Source organism: Anopheles ziemanni, chromosome 3 (assembly GCF_943734765.1).
Source record: "Anopheles ziemanni chromosome 3, idAnoZiCoDA_A2_x.2, whole genome shotgun sequence".
NCBI lineage: Eukaryota > Metazoa > Arthropoda > Insecta > Diptera > Culicidae > Anopheles > Anopheles ziemanni.
Genome location: NC_080706.1, coordinates 32,469,029 through 32,494,852, shown reverse-complemented (window position 1 = coordinate 32,494,852; position 25,824 = coordinate 32,469,029). Strand labels below are relative to the sequence as shown.

At 43.8% G+C, this 25,824-nt stretch overlaps 2 protein-coding genes across 6 annotated transcripts in view; both read left to right on the top strand.

The window, feature by feature from the left end:
• The window catches only part of LOC131288370 (protein krasavietz), a 340,776-nt gene that overhangs the window by 242,771 nt on the left and 72,181 nt on the right, over positions 1-25,824 (top strand). The window lies entirely within an intron of this gene.
• LOC131284566 (adipokinetic hormone/corazonin-related peptide-like) lies at positions 5,165-6,359 on the top strand (the record flags this gene model as incomplete). The annotated part of the gene is made up of 2 exons (XM_058313428.1): positions 5,165-5,377; positions 6,234-6,359. Coding segments are annotated over 2 exons (339 nt in total), but the record flags the coding sequence as incomplete, so codon positions are not given.

Genomic DNA, 25,824 nt, shown 5'->3' with positions numbered 1-25,824 from the left:
ATATAATGTATGGCGGGCACACACAAGTGACAAACACACACACACACACACGCATAAAATCACTCTCACTTACGCACTAACACCGGTCGTGGAAGGAGGCCTGCGGGGAGCTGGGATCGTCAAACGAGTCACGATCGGAAACACACCGACGCTCGGTGACGTTCGCACGCCTTTTGGCCGGGGTAGGGTGCACGTAGGTGTGCTGGTGGGGGAGTGTGTGGCCCCACAAGTTCTCGCTAGCGTGATCTTGCACGCATGCACGCACGCACGAATCGATTCACGCGCACTTTGTTGCTTCCGTTGTCGGTAGCTCACCTCCGAGCCGCTCCGTGGGAATTCGACGGCGTGCCGGGTTGATGGTGTGCGGAGCGGGGGGCAAACGATCACGGTTATCTCTACTCGAGCGGCACGGAACCGACCGTGGGCATGCACTTCCGTTCCGGGCACTGTTTCCAAGGATCGCACGGATTCGCGATCGGTCGGTGGGGTCGCACCAAATGAATCGACGTAGCTCAGTCGCAAGGGCTCTCGGAGTCGGTACCGAGCGGGTTCGGGTGGAGCACTGGTTGGCCGAAATACGCGTTCTGCACGGGACCAGCGTTGAGCGCCTTCTGTGCCGTCGCTGGCGTCCTCTTCCTTGGGGAACCCGCGGCGCAACAGGCTCGCGACGATCGCGCGCTTGTACGCTGATTCGTGGAATCGCGGGAGCGCGAGAGGGAGAGCGAGCGTGATTCGCTTATCGCGGCTCACCGGGGGCGAGGCGTGAGCAAAGGCCCTTTCTCACGGCCTTTCAATCTCACGCGACGACGGAAGATGGTCCACCGTTTAGATTAAGCTTTCGGTTACCTTCTTTCGGTTACCGCCCCGGGGAGGAGGGGATCGCTCTCGCTTTCGTCCGGCTGGGCGATCACCGATTTCCGGATTCTTCGGAGCGGATGTCGAGCTCCTTCAAACGAACACGACTTGAACGCGCACTGCATCAGCTAAACACCTACAACCGCTCAGTAGCTCTGCCGTCGGCCGAATGCTGCTGCGGGCTGCAGCATCAGCATCAGCATACCGGCATACGATATATGCGATCCCGTATCCCCGCCACGGGCTCGAAGCAGCCGGTTTTTCTGTCCGCGTGTTGCACTACTAGACGCCGGCTTTCTTCATGAATGAAAATGTGTCGCCGGGCATGATCTTCTTCACGTTGCGCGATCCTCAGCTGGTGAGGCGCCACCATCGGGATCATGCAACTGCTGGAGGAGCGTCCATCGATGTAGCGCGATCACGATCGATCGCGATCGATAGTTTCGCGGGAGTGCATGATTCTTTTGATGCTTCCCGATCAGTGTGATTTACCAAATGGATTTAGACTATGGAAACTTCAAAATATAAAGTGAAATAATCAGTTCCTAAAGAGATAAATGTGGTTGAACATTTCAAAACAAATATTTTTATGTTTTTAAACTGTAAAAATTTACAAAAAATCTACATCATCATAAACGCTTCGATTTCAACTCTTCCCTCTCCAATTTCCGCTCTTCAATATCCTCTACTCCTGCTTTGCTTTATTTTTCTATGCCTTCTTTCTGCTTCAGGTTCAACAGCATCTTTTTTGGTCCTTGCATGTCCTTTGTTTGTAGTCTGAGCCAGGGTCTAGTGCTTAAGTCCCTGTTTTTTGTATCTTAATTTTAAGTTTTGTTGAGCCCGTAAGTGGCAGACAAAAAAAAAGTAAATATTAAATAATAATAATAATAATAATAATAATAATAATAATAATAATAATAATAATAATAATAATAATAATAATAATAATAATAATAATAATAATAATAATAATAAAGAAAGCGAATACAGGAATATCATAAATAAGATGCATTACCTTGTGAGTTTAAACATTAACAACATCGGATGTTTTAGCTGAAAAATATTCTACTTTTCTCTTTTTTATGTTTTTAACGTTTTGAACATCTCTCCCTCTGCCCAACAAATTTACTTTCATGACTTGGTTTACTGGTCGTTTGGAAGTTTTTTCTCATATTGGATTTCGTTGTAACTAGAGTTATGGGATTCCAACTCAGATTCATGAATCTGTACGACTCTTTACTTCGTTTTTGACATGTATGAATCTTTTAATGAAAGATTCATAAGTTCCAAAGATTCATTAATGTAAAAAGAACAGAAATGAAAAACCCGAAACAAGGGAAGAATGACTCGTTTTTGATAGCTTTATCCACGCTAATGTAAGAATTATGAAGATTCGTGAAGGATTTATGAAAGATTCATCATGGTTTCGAAAGGTTCATCAATGATTAAAGATTCAAATCCCTAAAGTTTTATGGACCATTTTGAATTAATCTCTCCTAAAAACTCATAAGGCACAACACTAGTTAATATGAAAATATGTGCAGTCCTTATGCTTTCTACAAAAAAAAGTTTGATTTACATTGTCTTTTTCTGTGTAGGGAGCCTATTGAACGTCAGAAAAAAATAAAAGAGAAACATTTCAAAGTTCATAACAGGATTTAACTGATAACAGAGCATATTAAACAGAATTCTTTTCGTAAATATTTTATATAATTTCCCATTTTAGCTAGAAGTATGTTCATTGCTACCAAAATTCAAATTAATCGTACCATGTCATGTCGAATCAACCTCAAAACCACAACCATCGACATGTCAATAATGTGACTTAATACGCGCTGCAAAGACATAAAATCTCTACCGTACCATTCAAACGCATGATTGCCCACTATTATCTCCGGCGTCCTCTTTTTTGTGATGTTTTGTGTTCTGATCCTCTGCAACATTGTATGCTTACGACGGGCTGCGGAATGCTACGCTTGGTAGTTTTCCATCGGCAAGGACCTGCTGCGCGCCATCGCAACCGAACCGAAGACTCATTGTTGTCATTGCTCGGTAATGAGTTGGTACTCAGCCGTACTCTCGTACTCGTCACTACTTTAGCTTGCAATATCATACTCGCACCGGTAGACAGAAGGGAAACGCGAGGGATGGACGGGATAGAACGAGAGCAAAATGGATCAAAACACGGGCTAAAAGAGAATCGCAAGGATAGAAGTGGAGAAGAAAAGAACCACAAGCACAACAACCTGACACCAATTACGATCACATTAGCAGTTTGCTTGGTCCTTCAGGTCGGGTCTTTTGCCGTGGAACGGAGGGGGGAGATATCACAGTTTTCCGGGAAAACATTCTCCACCGGCCAGCGAGCGAGAGAATGGAGGATCGAAAAACCGATCGCCTCCGTGCGTCTTCGGAAGCATAATTTATCGACCGAATGACATGATCTGCTGGCGGTTGGCGTGAAGGTACCGAGATTCTCCCGCTCATTAATATGTATGATTCGGAAGGGACGGGCCAGAGGGTGAAAGGTCCCCCACTGTTTATGATGATCGCGCGGATCACACCCGTCGAAGGCGCATGGCGAATTGTTAATTAAACGTCCACCCGACGACCCGATGCCTGGCCACACTTCGTGGGGTGGGGGATGAGGGTGAAGGTGAGTGCAATCAAATTGGTTTCCTCCCCGAGGGCGTGGAGTTTTGCATCAAACGGAGCACGTATCGATCCTTCCGAAGGTTACTTCCTACGGAGCCGCGTGAGGTCCATCGACTGGAGGTCCTTTTGATCGGAACCGTAGAATTCTCTCCGCCCGCACACATTCCAAACAACCCTCTGGTTCATCCTCTAGGGCGGCATTCCTTAGTGTTTCGCCGTGTAGGATTACCGGTCCGACATTCTTCCTCCAAAGCATCCCCTTTCAATCCCCACCCAAACGCGCTCGCGTCCGGAGAACCACAAGAACAATTTGCTCGATAATTACATCACTTATTATCGACAACGCCACCAGCTTCATCCCACCGCCAAGGGGAGGGGCGGTGGAAAGTGAAATGAACCAGAATCGTTCCCCCGGCGAACACGCGGTGTTTTGTTTTTAATTACGCCGGATAAACGGCAACACGGCGGAAGTTACATCGGTGACCATCGAGTCGAACCGGTCCGGCCAGGGTTCTACTCCGCAACGTCGGACGGATGGTTTGGTTTTGAGGAAGACCTGTATGCAGATGAGCATGGATCAGTATGGGTTCGCTGGGTTCGAACACTAATAGTTTTGTTTTTCCCGCCACAACGGTCGTTGGCACTTCTTGTTGTCTTACGTGGAAGAATGATTCTTGATTCCGTTTAATGATGAACAATTTAAAATTGGTGGCATTGAGTTGATGAATGGATAACATAGTTTTTCCAACCCTCATTTACATGCAATGGCACGCTTTCGTAAATCAAAAGCATTAGGCAAATAATACAATCTTCATGGCAGCTCTATCTCATTCACAATCAAATTACAATGTGAATGTTTACCGTTTACACCGTAGCTAAAAATAACCCACTGCATCTTCGACGAAAAGTTTTCAAATTTTCTTCAAAATTTATGTGCTAATTTTATGCATTAAATCTCCTACCCGCTTTGCGAAAGCGAGCGTAGGTGTCGCTGGAGGGAAAACTTGTTTACCTGCGTTTCCATCTGTTTTTTCGGTGGAAATCCTGGTAAGCAACAGTGGCCGCGGAAAACATTTGCTCGGTGGGAGGATTTTTTCCCACCGACACGACGCCTTCGCCGCAACAATAGGATTACATCGAGCACCGTCCGGAAAATGTCACAATAAATCAAAGACGTTTGTGTCCAGAGATTTGCGTGTTATTTTTTTTCTCACCCTCACCATCGAACGAGTGAAATGACCACAGGATGGAATGGAGTTTTCATTCCGTTCCAGTTTTTGCCCGTCACCCTTTCCAGCATTCCACGGTAGGGTTTCCCTGGTGACGTTCCCAATCGGATGATCGATATTTGCATGCGCCCGGGCGGGGAAAAGTATTGCTCGGCTCGGGGGAAGGAGGGAAAATTGAGCGGATTCCGGATGGAAGGATCAATCTGGTCTCAGTTAAAGCGATGCCGGAAACGTGGAAAAGTATAAAAGCGTACCCTGGACTCGCTGCACGGTGTATTCAGTCTTTGGTGACAGCAGTGGTAACATTGTCGTAAAAGTGTTCCCTTTGAAGTTTCCTTTCAACAAAATGTGTGCTAACAGGTGAATATTGGTACTCGAGTGATTGTGATTTGTGAGAATGTAATGCAATGTAAAACCCTTTCATTCGATCGTTGTTCAGATCATCTCATCTTCTTGTGGCGAAGCTGTTCTTGCTGGTGGTGCTGTGCGCGGTGCTTTTCCCGGTTCCCGGCTCGGCACAAGTGACATTCTCCCGTGACTGGAATGCTGGCAAGCGTACCGTGCCCGAATCTTCGAGCGGATCGAGCGAATGCGGCTCCATTTGGCGCTCTATTAACAACTTGTGTTCGGCTGTAACGGTAGATTATTTATTTACAATATCAAAACAACTATTTCAATTTGATATGCCCTGACCGAAGATTTTGGTAAAATATCGTCACGCGAAGATGTGTATGGCAAGAAATGTGCTTGAGTTCGAAAAGCTTTCAATTTCAGTTGTGCCCAACAACAAGTGATACGTGTTTTTGCAAAACTTTTAACTTTAAAGTGGTACAGATACAAATGAAAACATGTTTCAAACCAAATCAACTTGTTTGTGATTTATTTTTCTAAACCTTACCAAACACGGTTCTGATTTCACGGTTTGAAAGGTCGTTGATTTCAAAACTACTTCGAAAATGTTTTGAATTGGCACTTCAATGTCCTTATTTGAAATAGAATGTAATTACGATCGGTCACTCTTTGTTGTAGCAAAACTTCCGGTGCTGAATTGAGAAATTAAATATTTTAAAAAGTAGGAACAAATTTGAAAATAAAATTCATGTTCGAATACTAAAATTCGAACACCTTGGCATATCTTTTTACAGCCACCTCGGCCTTTGAACGAACCGGTAACGAACCGTGAAATTTGACATTGTCTACTTCACAATTTGTTGAGGAGAGGTCATTTAACTGGTAATATGTCCCTCTAGTGGTTGCTAGGCATACCAACGGGTTTGATTTTGAAATTCGACGACCTCAACTAGTTTTTATTTGCCGTTAATTCATCAAAAGAAAATTCATGGTATTAAAAAAGTCAGTTCAGGAACATAATTTTCACCAAAGTGCCTCCTCACATGGATTCAATAAATATTTTAAGAACCGTTTTGTTTTACAAAAGATTTGAAGCATCGTTTTACACTTAAAACTACTTATTTTATTTATCTTCATTGACAGAAAAACATACAACATCTTACCCTTTGCGAGACACGTTCGCTGCTGAAGTCGTTGCAAACAGACGAATCCTCGATGGAGTCAAGCAGTGGGAATAATTTGCCAATATTCACCAACAGTCACATCTAACTCGACGGCTCAACGGCTCGAATCGGTACGATAACGATGGAAGTGGGTAACCAAAGCCAAACATTCCGAAACAAACAAAAATGGGAAACCATTCCGATCACTTCCTGAACGGATGTAAGCATTCAATTATCTGTAACCTGCCACTTAGATCCCGATTCCTGTAGTGTAAGGAACAAAAACAAAACTTAAACAAACACTTTCCACCAATCTGCGGCACCAGCAGAATGAGCGGAGGGCAAAAATTGTGCAAGTGTCAAGGCAAGAAAAAGGAAAATGAAAACAACGAGATGGGGGGGAGGAAAATGCATTAGAATAACATAACAAAAGTGAAAGAATAAAAAGAAAAATCCTGTGCTCAACCAACGCCAACGGCCCATTGCATTGTGGTCCCGAGTCCGAAAGTTTCGTTTTCTCACGTGCGGAGATGTGTTTTTTCCTTAACAAATCAAAAAACCGTCACAAAGAAGTTTGAAACGTGTTCATTCGGTTCTCGGTTTTATTCCCCCGGAGTGCATTCTTCCAAGGAGGAGAAAAGAAAGCCGTCCCGTGTCGGCTGAAGAGTAGGTTTCCGCCGTGTGAAGAGTCGCGCAATGAACCGGCCGGACTGCGGGTTGAATTGAAAATTAATTTCTGTCAGAATAATATTTACCTTTCCGTCGAGGACGAGTAGTTCTCATAGCTTCATTTGACGGCTATATCATTGATGTTTTCTTTCTTATACACTATCCGGCTCGTGGTGTAATTCGGTCAGTGTTTCAGACAGTTTTATGTTCATTTAGCACTATTTTGGTGCAATTAAATTTATGTGCTTCTTTAAATTAATTTTTAATTTCTAATCATAGGAAAAGAGTAGATTTTTGTTTTTACATCACTTATATTTTGTATCATCAAACTTTTCGTTAGAACATCCATATTTAAAGCTTTTATTTATCAAAATTTAAAAATGTTGTTTGTAACCTAATGTCTTACTCGATAATATACGTAAAGACAAGATGCAATAAACTCAACGGTGGATAGGATACATGGTGTCGAGTCGGCGGCGAATGACGTGTTTTAATGAGGGTCATATTATCGGTTTCCGAATGCTACCGCACGCCAAATGCCAGCGAACGCCGGACACTTTACCCCGCGCGAAGGTGGGAGAATCCTTCGACGGGGCGTGAGTGGATCCGTGGTCGGTTTGGAATGCCGGGAGTACTTGAGCGATTAACTTCAACAATTCCCGACAAATGAAAACGGAAAGAATTGACTGACTTCAGGTGTAGGGAGATGCAGGGGAACCTCCGACGTAGATTGAATATGTCCGAATGAGCGGCGTACGTTGTGACCGGACCATCTGTGGCGTTATTGAACAGTCCCATCCCCATCGGCAAAAGCTGACCTGCAAACTCATCCTCACCCGGTCGGACGATCGTGCGAGTGCCGCCATGATGAACGCCATCCGGCCGGCAGCCTTCGTCGGTTTGGCTGCTCATTGGGAGAATAATAATAACTTAAATTATGTTTACCAAACAACCCGCCAAAGCACCGTCCGCTGGAGAAGGCGTACAATGGCCGTTGCTCATCAATCGACTACCGGGTTCGATCGGAAAGAAGTCTCGACTCATGTGTCGGTGCGTTGGTTGGTTGGTTCGTGTCGGTCCGTTTCCTTTTTGACGGCGAAGCCAAAGGCAACTTGTAGCGTCTGAAGCGGCCACTTGTCGGCGCAAGGAAAAGAGCGGAGTTCAATGGAGAGAGTCAGCTTAAGCTTGATTTTTGGGTTCAATTACTAAGCGATTTGAATGTGCTGTAATAATTAGAGATATTTGTTTGAAGGAGTTGGCGTTGGTTTGATCAGTTCCCTCTTTGATGAAGCACATCCCTCTTATAAAGAGATGTTCTTTGTGTTGAACGCGCCGTCGGTAAATTATTTCAAACAAGTTCTCTCTAAAATTTCGAAATTTTCGTCAAGAAGCTCCTTTAAATTTTTATTTAAACACATGTGTCTATACAGTTTCACTACTTTTCAACAATAACCCCCACCCATGGCATATCCTAAAAATTAACTAGTTTTACCTTCTCACCTATTTTTTTCAACACAAATCATAGCTAAAACTCTCGCTGTGCGCCGATAGACCTTGAAATAGACTGGCCGCATCATTAGATGCTCATATTTATGTTTATCCTCCATTAAAAATAAACCTAATCACTTCTGTTTTCATCATCATCATCGCCATCGTGCCACCTCGTACTCGACCCACCACTGCGAACTTGGGACCCACAGTGTACTACCGAACTGTTTCCGGTAACGGTTTCGGGTTAGGATTTTCGGTTGGAACCTTCTCCCCAGAATGGCCGGCACCGTCGTTCATGAATCAAATCCAATCAACTTAAGTTCACCCTTTTTAGTAGCCACTGGGTTGGACCCATTTTTGCCGGCTCGGGAGTGCATCCCAAACGGAAGCCGAACATGGAACGTTGAAAACAACAGCTTCTCTTTATCCCCTGTCCCCTGGCACCCAAATTGACTTGAAGCGTGGATCCAATTTTAAATGATTATTTACGACGTGTGATTTTCGAACTTCTTAGACGACCTCCGGCCAACCGACGATCGGTTTCCATTTCGATCCCGGAAGGTCTGGGGACGGTCTTGATCGACCCCGCTTCGATGGTCGATGCGCTTAAGTTTCCTCCTCCACTCCCCAGCGGGTGCAGGGAATCGGCAGCGTCGAAAAAGCACCGGGAAAAACCGGTGGCAAACTTCATTATCCGAAATAATAATGATATTTATCATCATTAGAACCGTTAAAATTATCATCGCCCCTTTTTGGCCGATGCGACGGTTCGAAATTTAGGGAATGCGTTTGGGGGGTAAAAGCTAGGCAGACGTGGCCGAGCGTGGTGGTGATTTCGTTCCGATGAATTCCGCTGGTGAGGACATTTTTACTCTCATCGCGTTGCTCATCTTCGCGCGCGCCCAAGGTTGGAATGTAAATAAATCGTAAATAATGTCACCACACGAGCTTGCCGGAGGTGCTACCGTGAGGCGGGATTGTTTCACACAAGGATTGGCTTGACTGTTTGTTCTTGGAGGCGAGCCTAATCGTTGGTGCCTTTTCTTGGGTTTGTTTTCTCCGTTTGTTGTCGTTTCGTTTGCTTCGCTTCATACGACCGATTTAATGAGCTCTTGGGGTTTTTGTATCGGAATCAATTTACAATTTACAATTTACAATTTACAAAAACAAAGAAAAATCTGTTTCGCATTTTCATCCGTCAAGAAACATCTTTGATCTTCTTTGATAACGAGAGTGAAATGTGAAATCGAATTCGTTTGATATATTTATCCCTCGGCTATTTCGGTTGCCATCCGTTTCAAACCGACATCTGTTGCATCGATTATACCATCGAAACTGTAAACGGAAAGTTTACCGCAAGGAAACGGCTTTTCCAGCTGGGTTCGGCATCGGTTTCTAAATCGCATATTGCTTTCCTCAATCTTCTCTAGCCCTTGGCAGGAAGGCCAGGAAGTTACGGATGCGCATTTTCCTTGCAGGGAAGTCAACGCAGGTGACCTAACAATTAGCCTGAGGTAGAACGAAGGGACAAATATGGTACAATTTTCTTCACATGGGAACTGGTCTGACGTCTCAAACGAGGGTTTGCGTTGAACGAGGTTGTGTTTGTCTTTCCAACAGAAGCAACTGAAGCGTTCCATTAGCCGATGGGTAATTTATTAATTGCCTCTGCTCATCGATTATTATTTGCTGGGGATATTTCAGGACAGAGACAGACTGTAATGCTGAAGAAATCCTGCCTCAAGCGTATGAAGTGTTCATTTTCGAAAACCAATTTCCCATGTGCTGATTTTTAATGTAAGTTATGATGATGTACGAGATTGACAACCGAACGATGTTGTATTTGCTTGAAAATATTAAACATTAATAAATTCTACAAAGTTAGTTTTGATAAAATGATTGGTTATGTTTGGTTTTCAAAATAATAACAGCCCAACCCAGGTCGCAGGAAGGAAGTCCTGCCAACATTCCACATGGATTGATAGTTGTAACACCATAAGGACGATCAATAGAAATAAGTATGCTTGAAAAATGGAAAACTTTCCATGTCCTACCTTTTACGGAAAATATTTTCTTCTTCTGCCTTCAGGTCTACTTAACTTTTATGACTTATCTTCCGCACCAACAACATCAAATGGCTAATCTCGGCACAAGGATAAGTCCATCAAGCTCCCGAGCTCGAACAAAGGATACCGGAAGCGTTACCGGGGTAAGGCATCGTTCTTAGCTCGTGTCAAGACGATAGAGACCCGAAGCAGATAGAAAAAACTGTCTCTGAAACACAAACAAGCGTAAAGCGCAATGAACGCATGGTAGCAGAAATGATCCGTACGCAAACCAGACGTAAATCCTTCCGGACAGTGCACCCCGAGTGAGATAATACCGTCCTGGGAGGGACAGAGAAAATAGAACAGTTTTCTTTTCGATCTTTGGGTGCGACTTCTAACGAATAGGAAGGAAGGCGGAAGGTTTAGGAATTTCCGAAATCAATTTCCGCAGCTGGCCACAAGGGGAATTAGGTGGGAGGAACTCAGGGCAGGCTTTAGGCGACGAGCGACCGGGGCATTAATGCGACCCGGAACGATATCGCTCATCGGAATGTTTGGCCAAAACAAGAAGTCAATGGAAAGGAGTCCTATTTTCCCTCCTTTCACTCTTTCTCCAGAATTTCCTACTTAGGATACCTTTTTTTCGTTTGTCCTTCCCTGGACATCGAACGCAGAAGGTCCTTCAGGGAACCACGGAAAGGAGCGGGGTTGGAAGAAGGTGATTTTGGGTGTTATTGTTGTGCTAATTTCCGTTGAGTTCGTTGTTCAATTAACAGAACCAACATCGGAAATCGATAGCCAAACAGGACCCAAGAAGGACGGTGCGAAAGGAAAAGGCAGGAAAACATCAACACCGGAACCAAAGGTCCTAAATCCGGTGGTCGCCCGAGGGGGTGCGTGGAAGCGTGACCGCGGTGTATCGTTGGCGGGGCGTCGGAGTTAAGCCGAGGATCGGATCCGTGTTGTGTCCTGTGACAGAAGTTAACTGCGTGAGCCGTGCGGATAAAAAGGACGAAAGTGAAAGAAAAAATAAACCCGCCTAGGATCATAATAATCCGGTCTGTTTGAGTCTTTGATTGACTTTCAGACCTTTGAGCCGTCCCTGCTCCGGCTCGTTTGGATGCCGCATTGTGTGTTTGAGCGTGCTTCACCTCCATTCCACTCCATTCACTTCCTTCCTTCTTTTACGATCTGATCCTTTTTTTTTTGTTTGCTAAACGGGTTTCTCATGATCGTCCCTTTCTCTGCCTGTTGGTTTCGTTTATTTATTTGATGAATTTCGGTAGGTTTTTAATTAATTATACCTCACGAGCCACCGATCAACCGGCTGGAAGTGTTCAAATTATGATCAATTTGACACTAAGCTAATGATTTTCCAGGGGGTCTGGAAAACTATTTCCTTCCGAATGGTTTGATTAATGGTGGTAAAAGTGAGTGATACAAAGGAAACGGAACGGTTTTCACTGAAAAATAGCATAATAAACTAGAACAGGATTGGTTCAGTGGAATGTTAAAATGTGAAAACTGGGCCGTGTTTTCTTCTCATTAAGCTTCCAAGTTTTGTGAGGTTGAATGAAGGATAATGGTTGATCGATGGTTTTTTTAACCCGGATAAAAAAGCACAATCGAATCGAAATTTGAATGAATAAAAAGAATGAACTCTGTTATAAGGTTTCATACCATTTAAGTTTTTCAAACCTGGTATTTTGGATCAATATAAATACTAGAATGATGATAAAATTATATTTAAAAATTCAATTCTCTATCATAAAGTGTATCGTGATATTAAAATGCGACTTACGAATAGACATTCCCATAACCGTCGAATCATTGACCCCAAAGCCATAACGGGTTCGTGTATTGCTCCATTTAACTTCCCAGCATTAACTTAAAAACATCCCAAAGAACAATACTGTGCAAACAAGAAGTGTTTGGCGTGAAGATCCTCATGACATGATTGCTGTCGGCGGACGCGAAAACATAAATGGTTCCATCAAGGGACAACAAAAAACCATCGAGGCAAAAACATCCTATTTTAAAGGGGGGCGTTAAACATTTTACGATCATAACATGCTGTCGATCATGTCGTTTGTGGAGGAGAGAGGGAAGAAAAAAATAGACCCATCCCGCCGTGTTCGGGCACATGTTCTGCTGGTCGTGAATTTTAAACCCTAAGCCGTGCTTTCGCGTACTCTTGGCGTACGACTGGTTTGGCGTGAGCAGGAGAAGAACATGCCGGACGGAAGATGATCCTGGCCCCGGGCAAGGTGTGGCATACGACGCCCGGTGAAGCTTTCGGCGGCCGGAAAGACGAACGGGTGAAGTAACTGGAACTGACGCTTTTACAGCCTCATTAAGCGCATAAACTGCATCCACAAATCTTCGCGTCCAGGCGGAAGAGGTTTGCCGGGCAACGAGACGAGGGGAGGTTGGTGGGGAACAAAATGGTGGCGTGAAAAGGCAAACATCTAAAGCAAACACAAGAAACACGTTTCGTTATGTTGTTTTTATTTCCCCACCAAGTGTCCATATAACCGCGTACTCTTCCTCCCCAAACACCTTCCCTAAGCGAGAGCGACATTCTTCCACCTCATCTAGCTACTCCATTGTAATGGTGTGTTATGATCCATGTTATTTCGTTTTGCTCACTTGACTTTTCTATGTGTTTTTCCTTTCCCGATCCCATTTTTATTTTATCGTTGCACGTATGCTTATGTTCGTGATGGAGCACCGGTACGGTTCCCAGCAGCATCCCGTGGCATTCCAGCAGAAGGACAAACGGCCCTATAAAGCTACACCATCGACGAACCACCATCTTCGTGTTTGCCGTTGTTGTGTGCGAGTGTTGTGTTGTTTTCTTTTTCTCTTCATTCGGCATTTTAATGAAAAGTACATACCTCTTGAATGACTAACGATGGGCAATAAATTATGCACCAGAAATGATTGCCGACGGAAGGCCACATGACGTGGGGAGGAGATTGAAAATGGGCAGGGACTTTGACTTTGGAAAGAAAATGGAAGTAAAAAGATCACGAGCATGTTCAGTATTGAGGGTAAAAGAAACAAGTGCATTGAAAAAACATACTTCGTACGCTAATAATTTCATTCGTTTAAATAATTCTTTTAGGTTGAAGGAAAACCACTGTAGTGGTTATTGACATGTTCCTCTATGGTAAATTATACGAAAAACAGTAAATAATAAACACAGAATTTGCATATCACAGTCCACACAATTAACCTTTTCAAATTAATATATAAATATCAAATTAATATATAAAATTATAGTAGACTGTTTCCCTTAAGAACTGTTTTAAAAAATCGTCTTCGAATCGGTTTAAACATCCCGCCTGGATGCTCAAGCGCTTCGACCAATCGCGACTCGCCCCAGAAAAGGTCAGTCATTGATGCATCCTACGTATCTGTAATTGCATTTGAGGTTCAACTACCACTTAATGATCTTGGTTTCCTTCAAAGAAAACCACTTGTAAAATGATGAAAAAAAAAACGAAAGAATCTTGATCCGAAAATGACTTTCATCGATAGACATCGCATTGCATCATTAAATAAACGAGTTCTGTTCCGAGGCCCTCAAAGTGAGAGGGAGGACGGGCTGGTTAAAAGATTGGATAAGTGGGAGGCTAAATTTTGTCGACAAAAAGGGGGCGGAGATTTAAAACGGTAGAAGATGGTAGAAGGAAAGCTAAAATCGAAGGTACTTTAAAAAGTATTTAGATAAAACATACGCATAGAAGAGCAATAAAGGTTAAGAAACTAAAATAATATTAACATCATGATATGCAGCATTTGGACTGTGGGTAACTTTAAGTTTTTAATCAATATAATTTAGCAATATGACAAAAACAAAACGACTCACAGGAAATTTCTTTCATCCGTATTTAAATTGTTTTTTGTACCATTTGAATCCATTAAAATTCATTGAAAATATCACGTTATCCTTGTTTCATCATTTCAAAAGATAAAAATCTCAATATCGGTTCCGTGGAATGATCACGAAAACCAATCCAGTTGATGTCCTCAAAATCAACACCGAAAAACAGAAAATCACCCGCAACGTCTAGTAACATCCTTGCAAAACGGTTCCGACAACATACAATCGATCCGTTTTATTGGATGCTTGTCGGAAGTTTCCCCAGTACTCGCTGCTCCAAGCTTCCAACCCCGTGGCGGCTTTCGGTATTCATAACATTCCCATTTTACGAGACTTGATTTAATGCGATTTGTTTGACATTTTTACTTGTAATCTTCTACCCCCCCCCCCCCCCCCCCCCCCCCCACCTCATTCCGCCCATTGCAGCGACAGTTCCGAGCGCTTTTCTAGAAAAGGAAGCTAAAATGGAGGGTTTGCAGGGCTGGCAGTTCGTTCCGCCGTCGTTCGATCGTTCGTCATTTCTGGTGCGATGAGCTATGAATATTTGCCGTGCCATCAAACGCGCCCAGCCACAAACAAACACACACACACACACAAATACAGACAACGACGCACAGATTCTGCGCTTGTTAGGGCTAGGATTGGATCCTGAAGGAGCATAATTTTTACGGCTCATTAACACCCGGCTTCGTTGGGAGCGTGCCAAAGGGAAACCGAAACGCTGGGAGACCTTTTTGATGGGAATCCTTTGTCAGGGGAGTATATTTTCCTTTCTCAAGGAAAGAATTTTCTTTTCGCCTAGTTTGGTTTTGTTTGAAAGAAGTCAAACCTCACGATTGCGTCAATGCACATCAAATTAGCTCGTGACCTTATATTATATTTTCTGCTGTAAATAGTCACTTTTTAATATTTCTATTATGTCTCCGAACTAATAAACAAACTTTTACATGTGTGGAGATGTGAGTAAAATTTTGAAAATAAGGTGTAACATTATCTTCTGTCGTTATTTTGTCGTAATTTCTCCATTTATTTTATTTTACACATAAAAAATCCTCCCAATCACAACCCTCTCTCATTTATTCGATAAACCAACTTATTGAACATAATTAAATTTAATATTGCATCTCATAAAATTGACTTTTTGCAATTGAAAACGTGGCACACTCATCGATTCTGTGCCCTTCGCATGGTAATCATTAATTTCTTTTACACCATCATTGCGCAGCATGAGCTGGCACTTAGTTGGCACAAAAATTAGATTAAGCGATCCGCCGATTTCGATGTCCCGGAAAGGGACAATACCATTTGATACTTATACCGATCTCCGACATCCAGCGGATGCGTCCTTGAAGTGTTGACTTCTGGCATGAAAAGGCCCCTCGTACAAAATTTCCCTCTCGTTACATCGAGTGGATGTTTCGTAGAAGGCATTTGTGAGGGATGGGAAAAATAGGAAGCGGAACAATACTTGAACCTAGTCGCTCTACGTCCATTACATCCCTTTATCTCGTCGATGCCGACAATTCCTGCCTATTGCCTACGTGGGTTTATTTTTTGCCTATGCATTCCCGTTTGCAAGCGCCACAACACAGGGAAGCGAAAGTAATGTTCATGAATGCGCAGGAAAATTGTGATAAATAGTGAACGTTTTAATAAAAATAAATCACATCCACAAATTAAGCCATCGGGTCACGGAACCCGGATCGCACATCGCTTCATCCCTCGGTGCTCTTTCAACGGCGAGTGCTTCGGGTGACGGTCCGTAGGTTCCCCATCGATGACAGTGCTTATATTCCATTAAAATAAAAGCCTTTTACCGAGGCGCATTTTCCCGACCGACTGCCCCGGGTGCTCCCGGGTGAGGAAAAACGTGCCCTCCGGAAGCGGAAAAACTGTCCTCGATCGGGTGCAGCAGTTGATTGAATTAGCACCAGCAGCAACAACACGACGGTGGCACCCAGCACTCAATAAATTGAATTTATAATCGAAAATTAATTGATCTCGATGAAGTGCGGTATGGTTTTGTTTTCCAATTTTCCTAAACGGTTTCACGCGCATCATTGACGGCATGGATTATAGGTTCCCTTTTTTTCTCCGCGTTCGTTTGAAATGAATAGAAGTTTTCCACCGAACCGTTTCCCTGTCGAACTTTGTATGCTGTTGCGAATCTGAGTGGAGCTCTCGAAAGCTGACAAAAACTAAACAAACGTCAAATTAAATTTATGCTACCACCCACCCACCCTCTCCATCGGGATCGCAAAGCGAAACTGTTTAGAAGCAAGTAACAGTGTCGAGTTTAAACTGATTGGATTGGATTCTTTTCCTTTAGCGCGCGGCCCACCAGTGTCGAGCTTATGAATTTCGATGATGCTCGGCATGAATGTTGAGGAAAAAATAAAATTAAATTAAAAACACGTTTAACAAATCCAGCCACATACCATTTCCGATAGCTCACACCGATTTATGGTGCGATCTTTCGAACCCATTAGCGAACCGTAGTAGTTTCCAATTATGGCCCGAAGAAATCGAAGCCGATTGGGAGGATTAAACTATTTACGATTTCCATTTCACCCGTCCAACATTGGCTCTGTTTAATTTCCTTAACAAGCATCAACATAATGCTCGATATAAACTTTGCGTGCGCCCGCACCGGGGTTTTGGGGTTCTACCTTTTGTCTATATCCTCAGCTCGGCTAGTTGATTGCGCCGCGGACTGGACTATCGGGCGGGAGATAATCTTTTCCGGCTGGACCACCGGCATGGCGAACAGTGGGAAAATTAAAGAGAAATATATTTGTTCATTACCAGGGAAATATTTTGAGACACTTTAATGTCAATTGGACAACCATTTTTGTCAAGTCAAGTATATTTAAGAATTATCTGTTATATATACTCGTAAAGTTTGTCCATATGATTCACGCACAGTGCGCCAGTATAAACGTTTACCTAACGCGTGAAGGCATTTTCCCGATGGCCGGGAATGGTCTCGCACAATCTCGGTCCCCGAAAGGCTGACCCTTGGCCAGCGATCCATCACCATCAGGCGAAAGGAGGTGCTATCTAGGAGCGGGTCCTCATAAATCTATCGCCATAAAACTTTTAATCGTCTTCCCTTCCCACCCACCCAACCCCCGCCGATGGCGACGCCGCACCCGGGACAATTCTATTTCAATTAATATTTCCTATATCGCATCAATAAATTAACATAAAACGTCTCACACAGCGCGATCGCCGAGCGTGGACGGTGGGCGTGCGGCTGTTGCTCAATTTTCCACACTCCATGATTGAATATTTATGGCAGGACACCCCCTTCGGCCTTGCCTGTCTAAGTCTAAGTCCTTGTGGCAACTCGCGTTGGGGAATGTGGAATCCCTTGGGAGTCCCCCGCACGTTTTCTCGCAACGGCGCAGGCAAAAGATCGTAGCGAGGATTCTGGCGCGAGGGACCCGTTTTATAGCACCCTAGCCGAGGTTCGAGATCGGGTGGCCTTTCGCCCGAACAGCCCGGAGTGTTGCCGGAGAAGTGTTCCATAATGTAAGTCGCATATTTTAATAGTTTATTATTGGTAGTAATTTTGATTTTCATCCCAGCCTATCTGGGTTCGGAACCGCTGTTGCGCTGAGGTTGGCTAGCAATGGTGGTGGAGGTGGCTGGTTTTATTTTACCTTCCCCGTTCCCATCATCTCCCATCCTTACCCAGATCGGCGATGGACTGGATCGTTTACTGCTTCGCGAGAGAAAGGGTGAAGAAAGCGGATTTACTCGATCTCACCCCAAACGGTATCGGCAACGTGAAGATGATTAAGTTTATGGCACGTCGTTTACACGCAGCCCGACGAAGCGTCCCCGGCCCGCGCGCAGATCATCCGTCAGCGGGGCAATTTATCCTAACGAACGCGAGGCCCACGTAAGTCGAGTTCATCTGCTCGCCTCCATTCTCATCATCGGCTTCGGCATCAGCATCGCCATCATCATCGGTATCATCATCGTATTCCCCGCTTCAAGCGAACGCCAACGAGAGCTGCGATCGGTTCGATTTGATGGTTTAAAATTGTTAATCGAATTCTATTGAGCGACCGAGGATCGGGCCTCCCAAGTTTGGTCCAGTTTCTATCGTTTCTCAAACAACAGAATAAGAATGGCTGGGAGAGAGATAGGAAGAGAGTTACATAAGTAAAAAACGAGAAAGATCGCCAGGACCCGGGCAAAAAAAAACAACACGCAACACAAATCACCCATAAAGTGTCATAAATATTAAAATGGAAAAAGGATTAGAAAAATAAAAGCCACAAATCACGGTGAACTGAGGCGCAGAGTCGTTCCAGCGCGGTCCGTAAGTGTTTCAGTGTTTCACAGCTCAAACTTGTATTTTAAATCAGTTTTCTTTTCGTGAGTGTCTTTGGCATTTTGGGAGCGATTTTATCAAAAACCGTGCCAATGATTAACTCGAATGGGGGAAAAATTCATGCCATTAATGCCTTGTTGAAGATCGCTGTTTTGACCGCTGCTTGGTGATCGATTGGCGTTTGAGATAAGTATAGTTTGTTTTTTCTTTCAACTAATGAAATAATAAGAAGCGCTTTTAATATTCCTTCTGGTTCCCGTGTTGTGTTAGAGGAGAAGACTTAAGCTAATTTTATTCAAACATTTCAAGCCACGTTGAATCCCTGACTTTTATGGCTTCGTAATGAACCCGCTGGAAACGCTGGCAAACATAAACATAAAAGGATCTGGTTAAGGTGCTTTGGTAAAAGGGATTTTGTTTTTGGTTTTGCTTGTGACGGATATTTAAACTGCAAAGTTGAGATATCTGGGCCAGTTCAAAGCGACATGTTTTCTATTTCCCGCTTGATGGTTGGGAAAAGTTTGCTGTTGGATATCAATTTGCTTTAATATTATGCAATCAATCCGTTGAATGGAAATCTGAAAGATCACAGCAATGGATAAGCTGTGGAAACCCGTTTCATACCGTATAGATAAACTTCATCAGTTTCCTTTGCCTCCCTCCCCCCTATCCCTTCTCCTTCTCCTGCCCTCCAAGCAAAGAAATCACAAAGTGCCATGATTTATCTTGTGAATCATCCGCTTTTCATTCCATCCCCGGCTCGAACCGTCGAAAAGCCGAACTGCCTGCGGCACAATACACACAAAACAATTCTATTTTGTAGCAAATTTGATTTGAACACCAGCAGCACCCTCCCCGGGAAGCGGGTCGATCGGTTTCCTTGGGCAAAGACGTCGAATTGGACCCCAAGGCGAAAAAAAAAACCGATACCCCAATGGAGAACACTGGGGAAAAAGGCTGTGGGAAAAGCGTAGCGATAAATCTTTTGGCGAAACAATTTTTCACCGAACATCGAGCGCGGGGCCGCTCGCTCCGGGTGGGACGTGTATGATTTTTCGCAATAAATTTCCATACCATGCCAGTGGGGAAATTTCGCTCGGAGTGGACGGGAAACGTTCGCGCCCGAAACACTCGACGAAAAATCAATTGCACTGCTGGAGCAATGTGGAGACGAAGGAATGTGCTGCGGCGTCTCCTTTCTTTACATATAAATATATGAAAATCATAATACTTCATACAATTCCATTTCCGGACGCCCCACGGTTGGTGGATCTGTAATTTTTCATCGTCGCTTCGATCGGCTGTCAAAAAGTGTCAGAAATCGGTACCGGAGCCAACATCTTCGGCCAAGGAGTAGGCCACGGTGGGCAAGCATTTCCCGCGAACGGGTCGGCACGTACGATGAAAGTTTGTTGAGAATATGTGAGGAAATTGGTTGAAAGATATTCGAATGCTCATCACATCATGTTTTGGGTTTTGTTTTTCCGCTCGCGCTCCTGCAGCCCATATTCGGCCCATATTGTTGTTATGACACGTGGGCAAGGATATATGATTTATAATATCAAGCTGCGATCAAAGGTATGAGTGGAGGATGTAGCTTGATTCCGAATTTTGTTAGAGTCGACATTTAGTACGCTAACTATATTGAAATTTGTTAACCTTTGGTGTCGTTATATACCACAAAGAACAAACGTTTAATAAACAGAAAGACAACATTGATTGTCCTTTGGCAAACTAAGTAATAAACCAAAGAGCTTAATGACTCTATCAACATTTCAAATCATGATTTTGCCGCATCGAAACTCGAGCGCTACCAGATACTTTGCAACCTCCCAAACGCCGATGGACCCGACTGAGGCCATCGGAACCATCAGAGATGTGGAAGTTTCAAAAACCGGTTTCCGTCTTTTCCGGGTGCCAGCACCCGGAAGGGTTAGGGATTACCCGGGTTAAAACGGTAGCAGCGGCCTGTCCGACACCAGCCGGGCTCGCATCAAGCTCCGGGCGGGACGTCGAGCCGTCAGCCGGCTATCAACTCGTTTACGCGCCTTCGGACATAATTAAAATTGATATTCGCCGCGAGAAATTAAATAATTTCATTTGACGAATTACAAAGTCCCCGATCGAGACGGTCGGACTGGACGAATGGAATTCTTCGGCTTGGGCTCGCTGCTTCACTGCCAAGGAATGGCCTGCCGGGAAAGGCTGGCGATACGCCTTCAGATTACCGATTTTTTAATACGTTCGGTGAATGACTTTGATTCTCACTTTGCCGGATTTGGAAGCGTTTCGGCGGCCCCCGTCGGGTGTCGGTTTCGGTGCACGAAAAGATCGAGTGTCACGTTGGCCGCGGACTCGGGCACAAATCCCTTTCGCAGATGGACGAACCACATGCCCAAAGCGTGGAGCAAAGAAGGATGAGGGAAAAAGCCACCCCACCCCGAAACCACTCACCCACCACTTCGATGCCAAGACAGCAGCGCACATGATGGAGTCCAATCATTCCCGAACCCGGAGAGTCGACGTGCCCTTTGAAGGCGGCAACGGTGCCGCCTGCCGTCTGCTGGGCCGGCTGCCCGGTGGCTTTTCGGGACGCAACATTTTCTCACGTTTAATTGCATTAGCAGTTAATCTTGTTGCCCGATTGATCGATTAGGCGGATTGGTTTCAAAGAGCTTGGAGCCAACGCGAGTGGGAGTAGGCTTGAAGCGGGCACGTTGAGGGAGGGACAGGAGTGTCAAAGACGTTAAGCGTTACAGCCGGTTTGTAAATGCAGTTGCTCGATAAAATCAACACTGACTTGGTAGCTGGGCGAGGTGAAACTAATTGTTCTCGCAGATTAAAACAGCATCAATGTTGAAGCGGGTTTCTTTTTTAAACGTTTTGTTATCGGCAAAGCTATTTCTGATATGTACGAGATAACCAATTTTATTTAAATAAAACCTGATTCTACTAACTTTAATTATCTACAGTGATACCTTATTTTATTAAAACTAAAAAACTTAAAAACACATTCACAATCCTACGAGTATTAAGGCATCTATTACTATGACCTATTTGTGATATGTTTGGTTGACTTGTGTAAATGTTTATGATTCCAGATAATTCTCGCGAGCTTGCTTACTTTTTTCTCATCAACCGCAGGATAGATACCAATGACTCCAATGATCCATATTTGTTAATGTGCAAAAGCTGTAATGATTTCAGGTTTCCTGATCCCGATATCCTTTTTAATTAGTGCATTCGTTACTAACCTAACAAGGAAAGCTGCCTTCGAACTAACTATTAATTTCGATTTTTCGCTGAAGACCAAATAATGCTAAATTTTCAGTAACTTAACTGATGCTGTTCTTTAGTTTGACAACAGTATCCAATTGTCTATAATGCTTCATCTATTCAATCGAATTATTTACTCATAAACTGTACAACGATAACAGAATCTATGAAATATACTGAAAAAAACAGAGCGAACTGCTAATTAGCTCGCAAAACGAAATCGAATAGATCGAACAGCGTAAAATTAACTATTTCAGGGAAACTAAACGATTCTTCATAGTGTTCTTTTCATTTTACACTCATAGTTAGGTATATCTAGTCCAATTAACTGTTTATAATGACACATTTGAGCCAAACTTTAGAACTGAAGAAGATTACAAGAGCATCCATTACAAAAACCCAACGTCTTGATCGAGTGCTATCGTGCAACACCCTCCCAGCATACCACCCACCCGATGTCGATCAATTTAATGCCTGGATATTAATCCGGCATACTCCTATCATTCTGTTTGTTCAACAACAAATCCTCGCTGCGCAGGACGCGTGTTTTCGCTCGTCAACATGAAACATTACAACCGCGTCCCGACGACGCCTGCACGCATCCGGCGAATCCACATCCGTTCCCCTTCGCGGTGTGCCTGACAGCGTCCCATCATTCCTTTCGGCCCTGTCTCCGTGAGAGATGAGTGATTGGGCCGAGCCGGGCCAAAGATAAATCGGTGATGAATTGGGGTGTAATTAGAGTGACAGCTTATTAAATCGCGCGCAGAACGTTCTTCGGTGGAACGACGGTACAGAGTCCAACCCCTCACTTTGGTCGGCAAACTCGCCCGGTTTTAGGCCGAACGCACTCTTGTCCTTGCCGGGAAAGGCCGGCCTAGCAATGGCTGTCCGGGGTCTCGAAAGGAAAATGTCCTCGTGCCGATGCGGGCCGGCCGAGAAAAACCGCAGCGCGGGGATGGGAATCAAAGTTTTCTACAAATTAATTGAATACATTTGCGGAAACAAACGAAAAGCGAGAGAGAAAAAACGGTAACAAGAGACACAAAAAGAGATGGCGGGGGAACGCACGGACATGTGCGGCCGGGAAGCATAAGGAATGACGCATCTCGGCAAGTTTTTCCAGACCCTTGGACCCGGGGGTAGGGTAAAAATAGGTGTCCAATTATTTTCTGTTTAAAAATCGATTATAATTTAAATGAAATGATGGATTTGCTCCCATTTTTGGGTGTACCGATTGGGTGGGGTGGCTTTGAGTGGCGGGCCCGTGTCGGGCATAATTAGTTTTATTTCACCTTTTTTTTTAGCTCCACGGCCTCGCCCTCCTTTTTCCAAATAGGCCTACCAAGCTGCGTATGTGTGTACTCCTTTGTTTTTTTTTGTTTAAGCGGAAGCTGTTTTGTGGTAGGAACAATTTACTCACTCTGAAAAATATTTGTGGCGTTCTTCTTTTTCTCTTTCTTTCCCCCGCTCTCTTTCTCTATTTTTAATGACAATCTCTACTGAAAGGAATACCTGTACGTGTGTGTGCTTAAGCAGGAACGAATGGCAAAAGGAAAATGGCCGCCCTCGGCGAACGAATGGAGCCAAAAAAAAACCTGCTGCCACTTGGAGGGGTTGTTTTTACTTAGTCGACGAAAACTTGAGGTAATCCCATTCACGCCGTAATTATGCCTAACCGGGAGCCTATTGGCTGAAGAGGGTTTGGGGTTGGCCTCCCGCCAGCGACGAGTGGGTTTGAGGCCACGTTTTCATGGCGTTAGAAATTTTTAAACAATGTGCGAACGTTTTCGGTGGCATTAGAAGCGCTCGAAAAATGGTTGCCTGCTTTCGGTGGTTGATTGCTTTTCATTTCAGCGATTTTTTTCTCTTTTTCTCCCTCCTCCCCAAAACATCATTTTGGAAAATCCCACCCATCAGCTAATCGATTTGCGGCATCGGTGGAGCTTAGCGTACTCATTCCGGGCCGGCTTTGGAGCCTAAAACTAATCTGCTCTTTTGTTAAATAAGTGTCATCAAATCGGTTATGCCATTGCGTCCATCATCGTGGTGCGAGAGAGAGAGCCGGATGGAGAGGGAGGGGAGGTGAGTCGAGGAAAAAGTTGTGGATTACTTTTCCGGCCAATTGAAACAAAATGGCAATTTAATGGGCGAATGGTTTGGCCTCTGCTATGGCGAGCATTAAGTTTGCTCCAAAATCTTTCGGTAATTGGGTTTGGCGATTAGGTTTAGCTTAAGCTTTTCAATGGTTTCTGGGCGAAATTCGTTCATTTGACGTTGCTACCGAATTCTCGAAAAAAAACTTCTATGGCGTATTCATATAAGCCTCAAAATGGTATAAAAATATTATTCATACTTAAGTTGAATAAAACTAAAGCTACTGAAGATTAATCAAAATGAAACGTTTTTGATAAAGATTATACGATTTCTATCCACTCCCATCGCAACAATTGACACATATGTGTTTCCAATTACCAATTCTTATATCGCTTTCTTTCAGCATATCTCACTCCATAAAACAAAAAAAACGATACGGTTTTCTTTTTGCATACAAACTATTCCACATGCTAATGCTTCTATAACGATATGCACACTAAAGAAAACGGAAATATCTTTCCGGAACATACCGGAGAAGAGAAGGGGAAGGATACAATACAGACCACAAAACAGTAGCAGAGTGATGCATCGGAATCGTTTAACAGATGGACGGAATGCGAAAAGAAACAGCCGGCAACATATTATCATGGGAAATATAATTTCAATATTTGCGTTTGGGTAAAACATTTCAATTCGTTCAATATTTATCCACCATCTTGTCCGGGGGAATCGGTTTTGACAGCAAGATGACCACTCGACATACCATCACGTACCGACCAACTCTACGGTAGCCCTTTCTTTGGCCTCTTGAGGAACAAGATGCAAGATGGCGTAGCATCACATCCACTATGGAAATAAGGTACTCTTCAGCGTTAGATGTGACTCACGTGCACCCTTCCGGTTAGGCCAGCAGCACGCATTCCAAAATGCCCACACCGAAATCATCAGACGGAAGGGAGAGAAAGAAACGAAGAAACGAAGGGAAAAAAGACATCGATCCGGAACGATTATCCTTCTCGTCAAGAATTGACACTCGATACGCAAAACAAAATGCCGGAAGCTGGGCCAGATGCGAGCAGATGTGTTGACTGATTCGCAACGGCACAAAGAAAAAGTCAATCAGGATATATTTTTGGAAACAAATAGCCAACCAAAAAAATATTGTCATAACGATACGAACCAAATCCGTCCCAGTCGCCGGTAATCGGAACCGTTTGCGATCCCTTTTCCAATTATAACAATAAGATTTCCAAAATCTATCGTCACTCAAGCGCTTTTGTGATGCTGAAAAGGGCAATTTTGGAATTTGGGGTAAATTTTGGATTTTTCCTGTGTTTTTTTTCGACCAACCAGTCCTTCAGGGACGCAGATCTTCGTGCGTATCGATTTATTGTTGCTAATTTTTGGCATTGCAACAACATCCAGGACAGAGGTTTGTTACCGTTATTAGAACATTTTAGCGAGAAGATTAATGTATGATCAAAATTGCACGCCATACCGAGGGTCATTGGATATGTTTCCCTCTGTTTGTTTCCCTTTTTCCATTTGCCATTCAGCTGCGAAAATTGCAATCCCTTATACCAGCGTTTTCGTAGATGCAATTAGGGATATCATTAACTTAACGTAAATGGCTTTCGATTTACGACCGTGAGTGCAATATTGTCCTGTTTTTGCAATTGTACATCACAAAACAATCAATTAATGTTGCAAAAATGTTGATAGAAAATAAGATTCCCAGCGAAAAGCTAGCGATCGC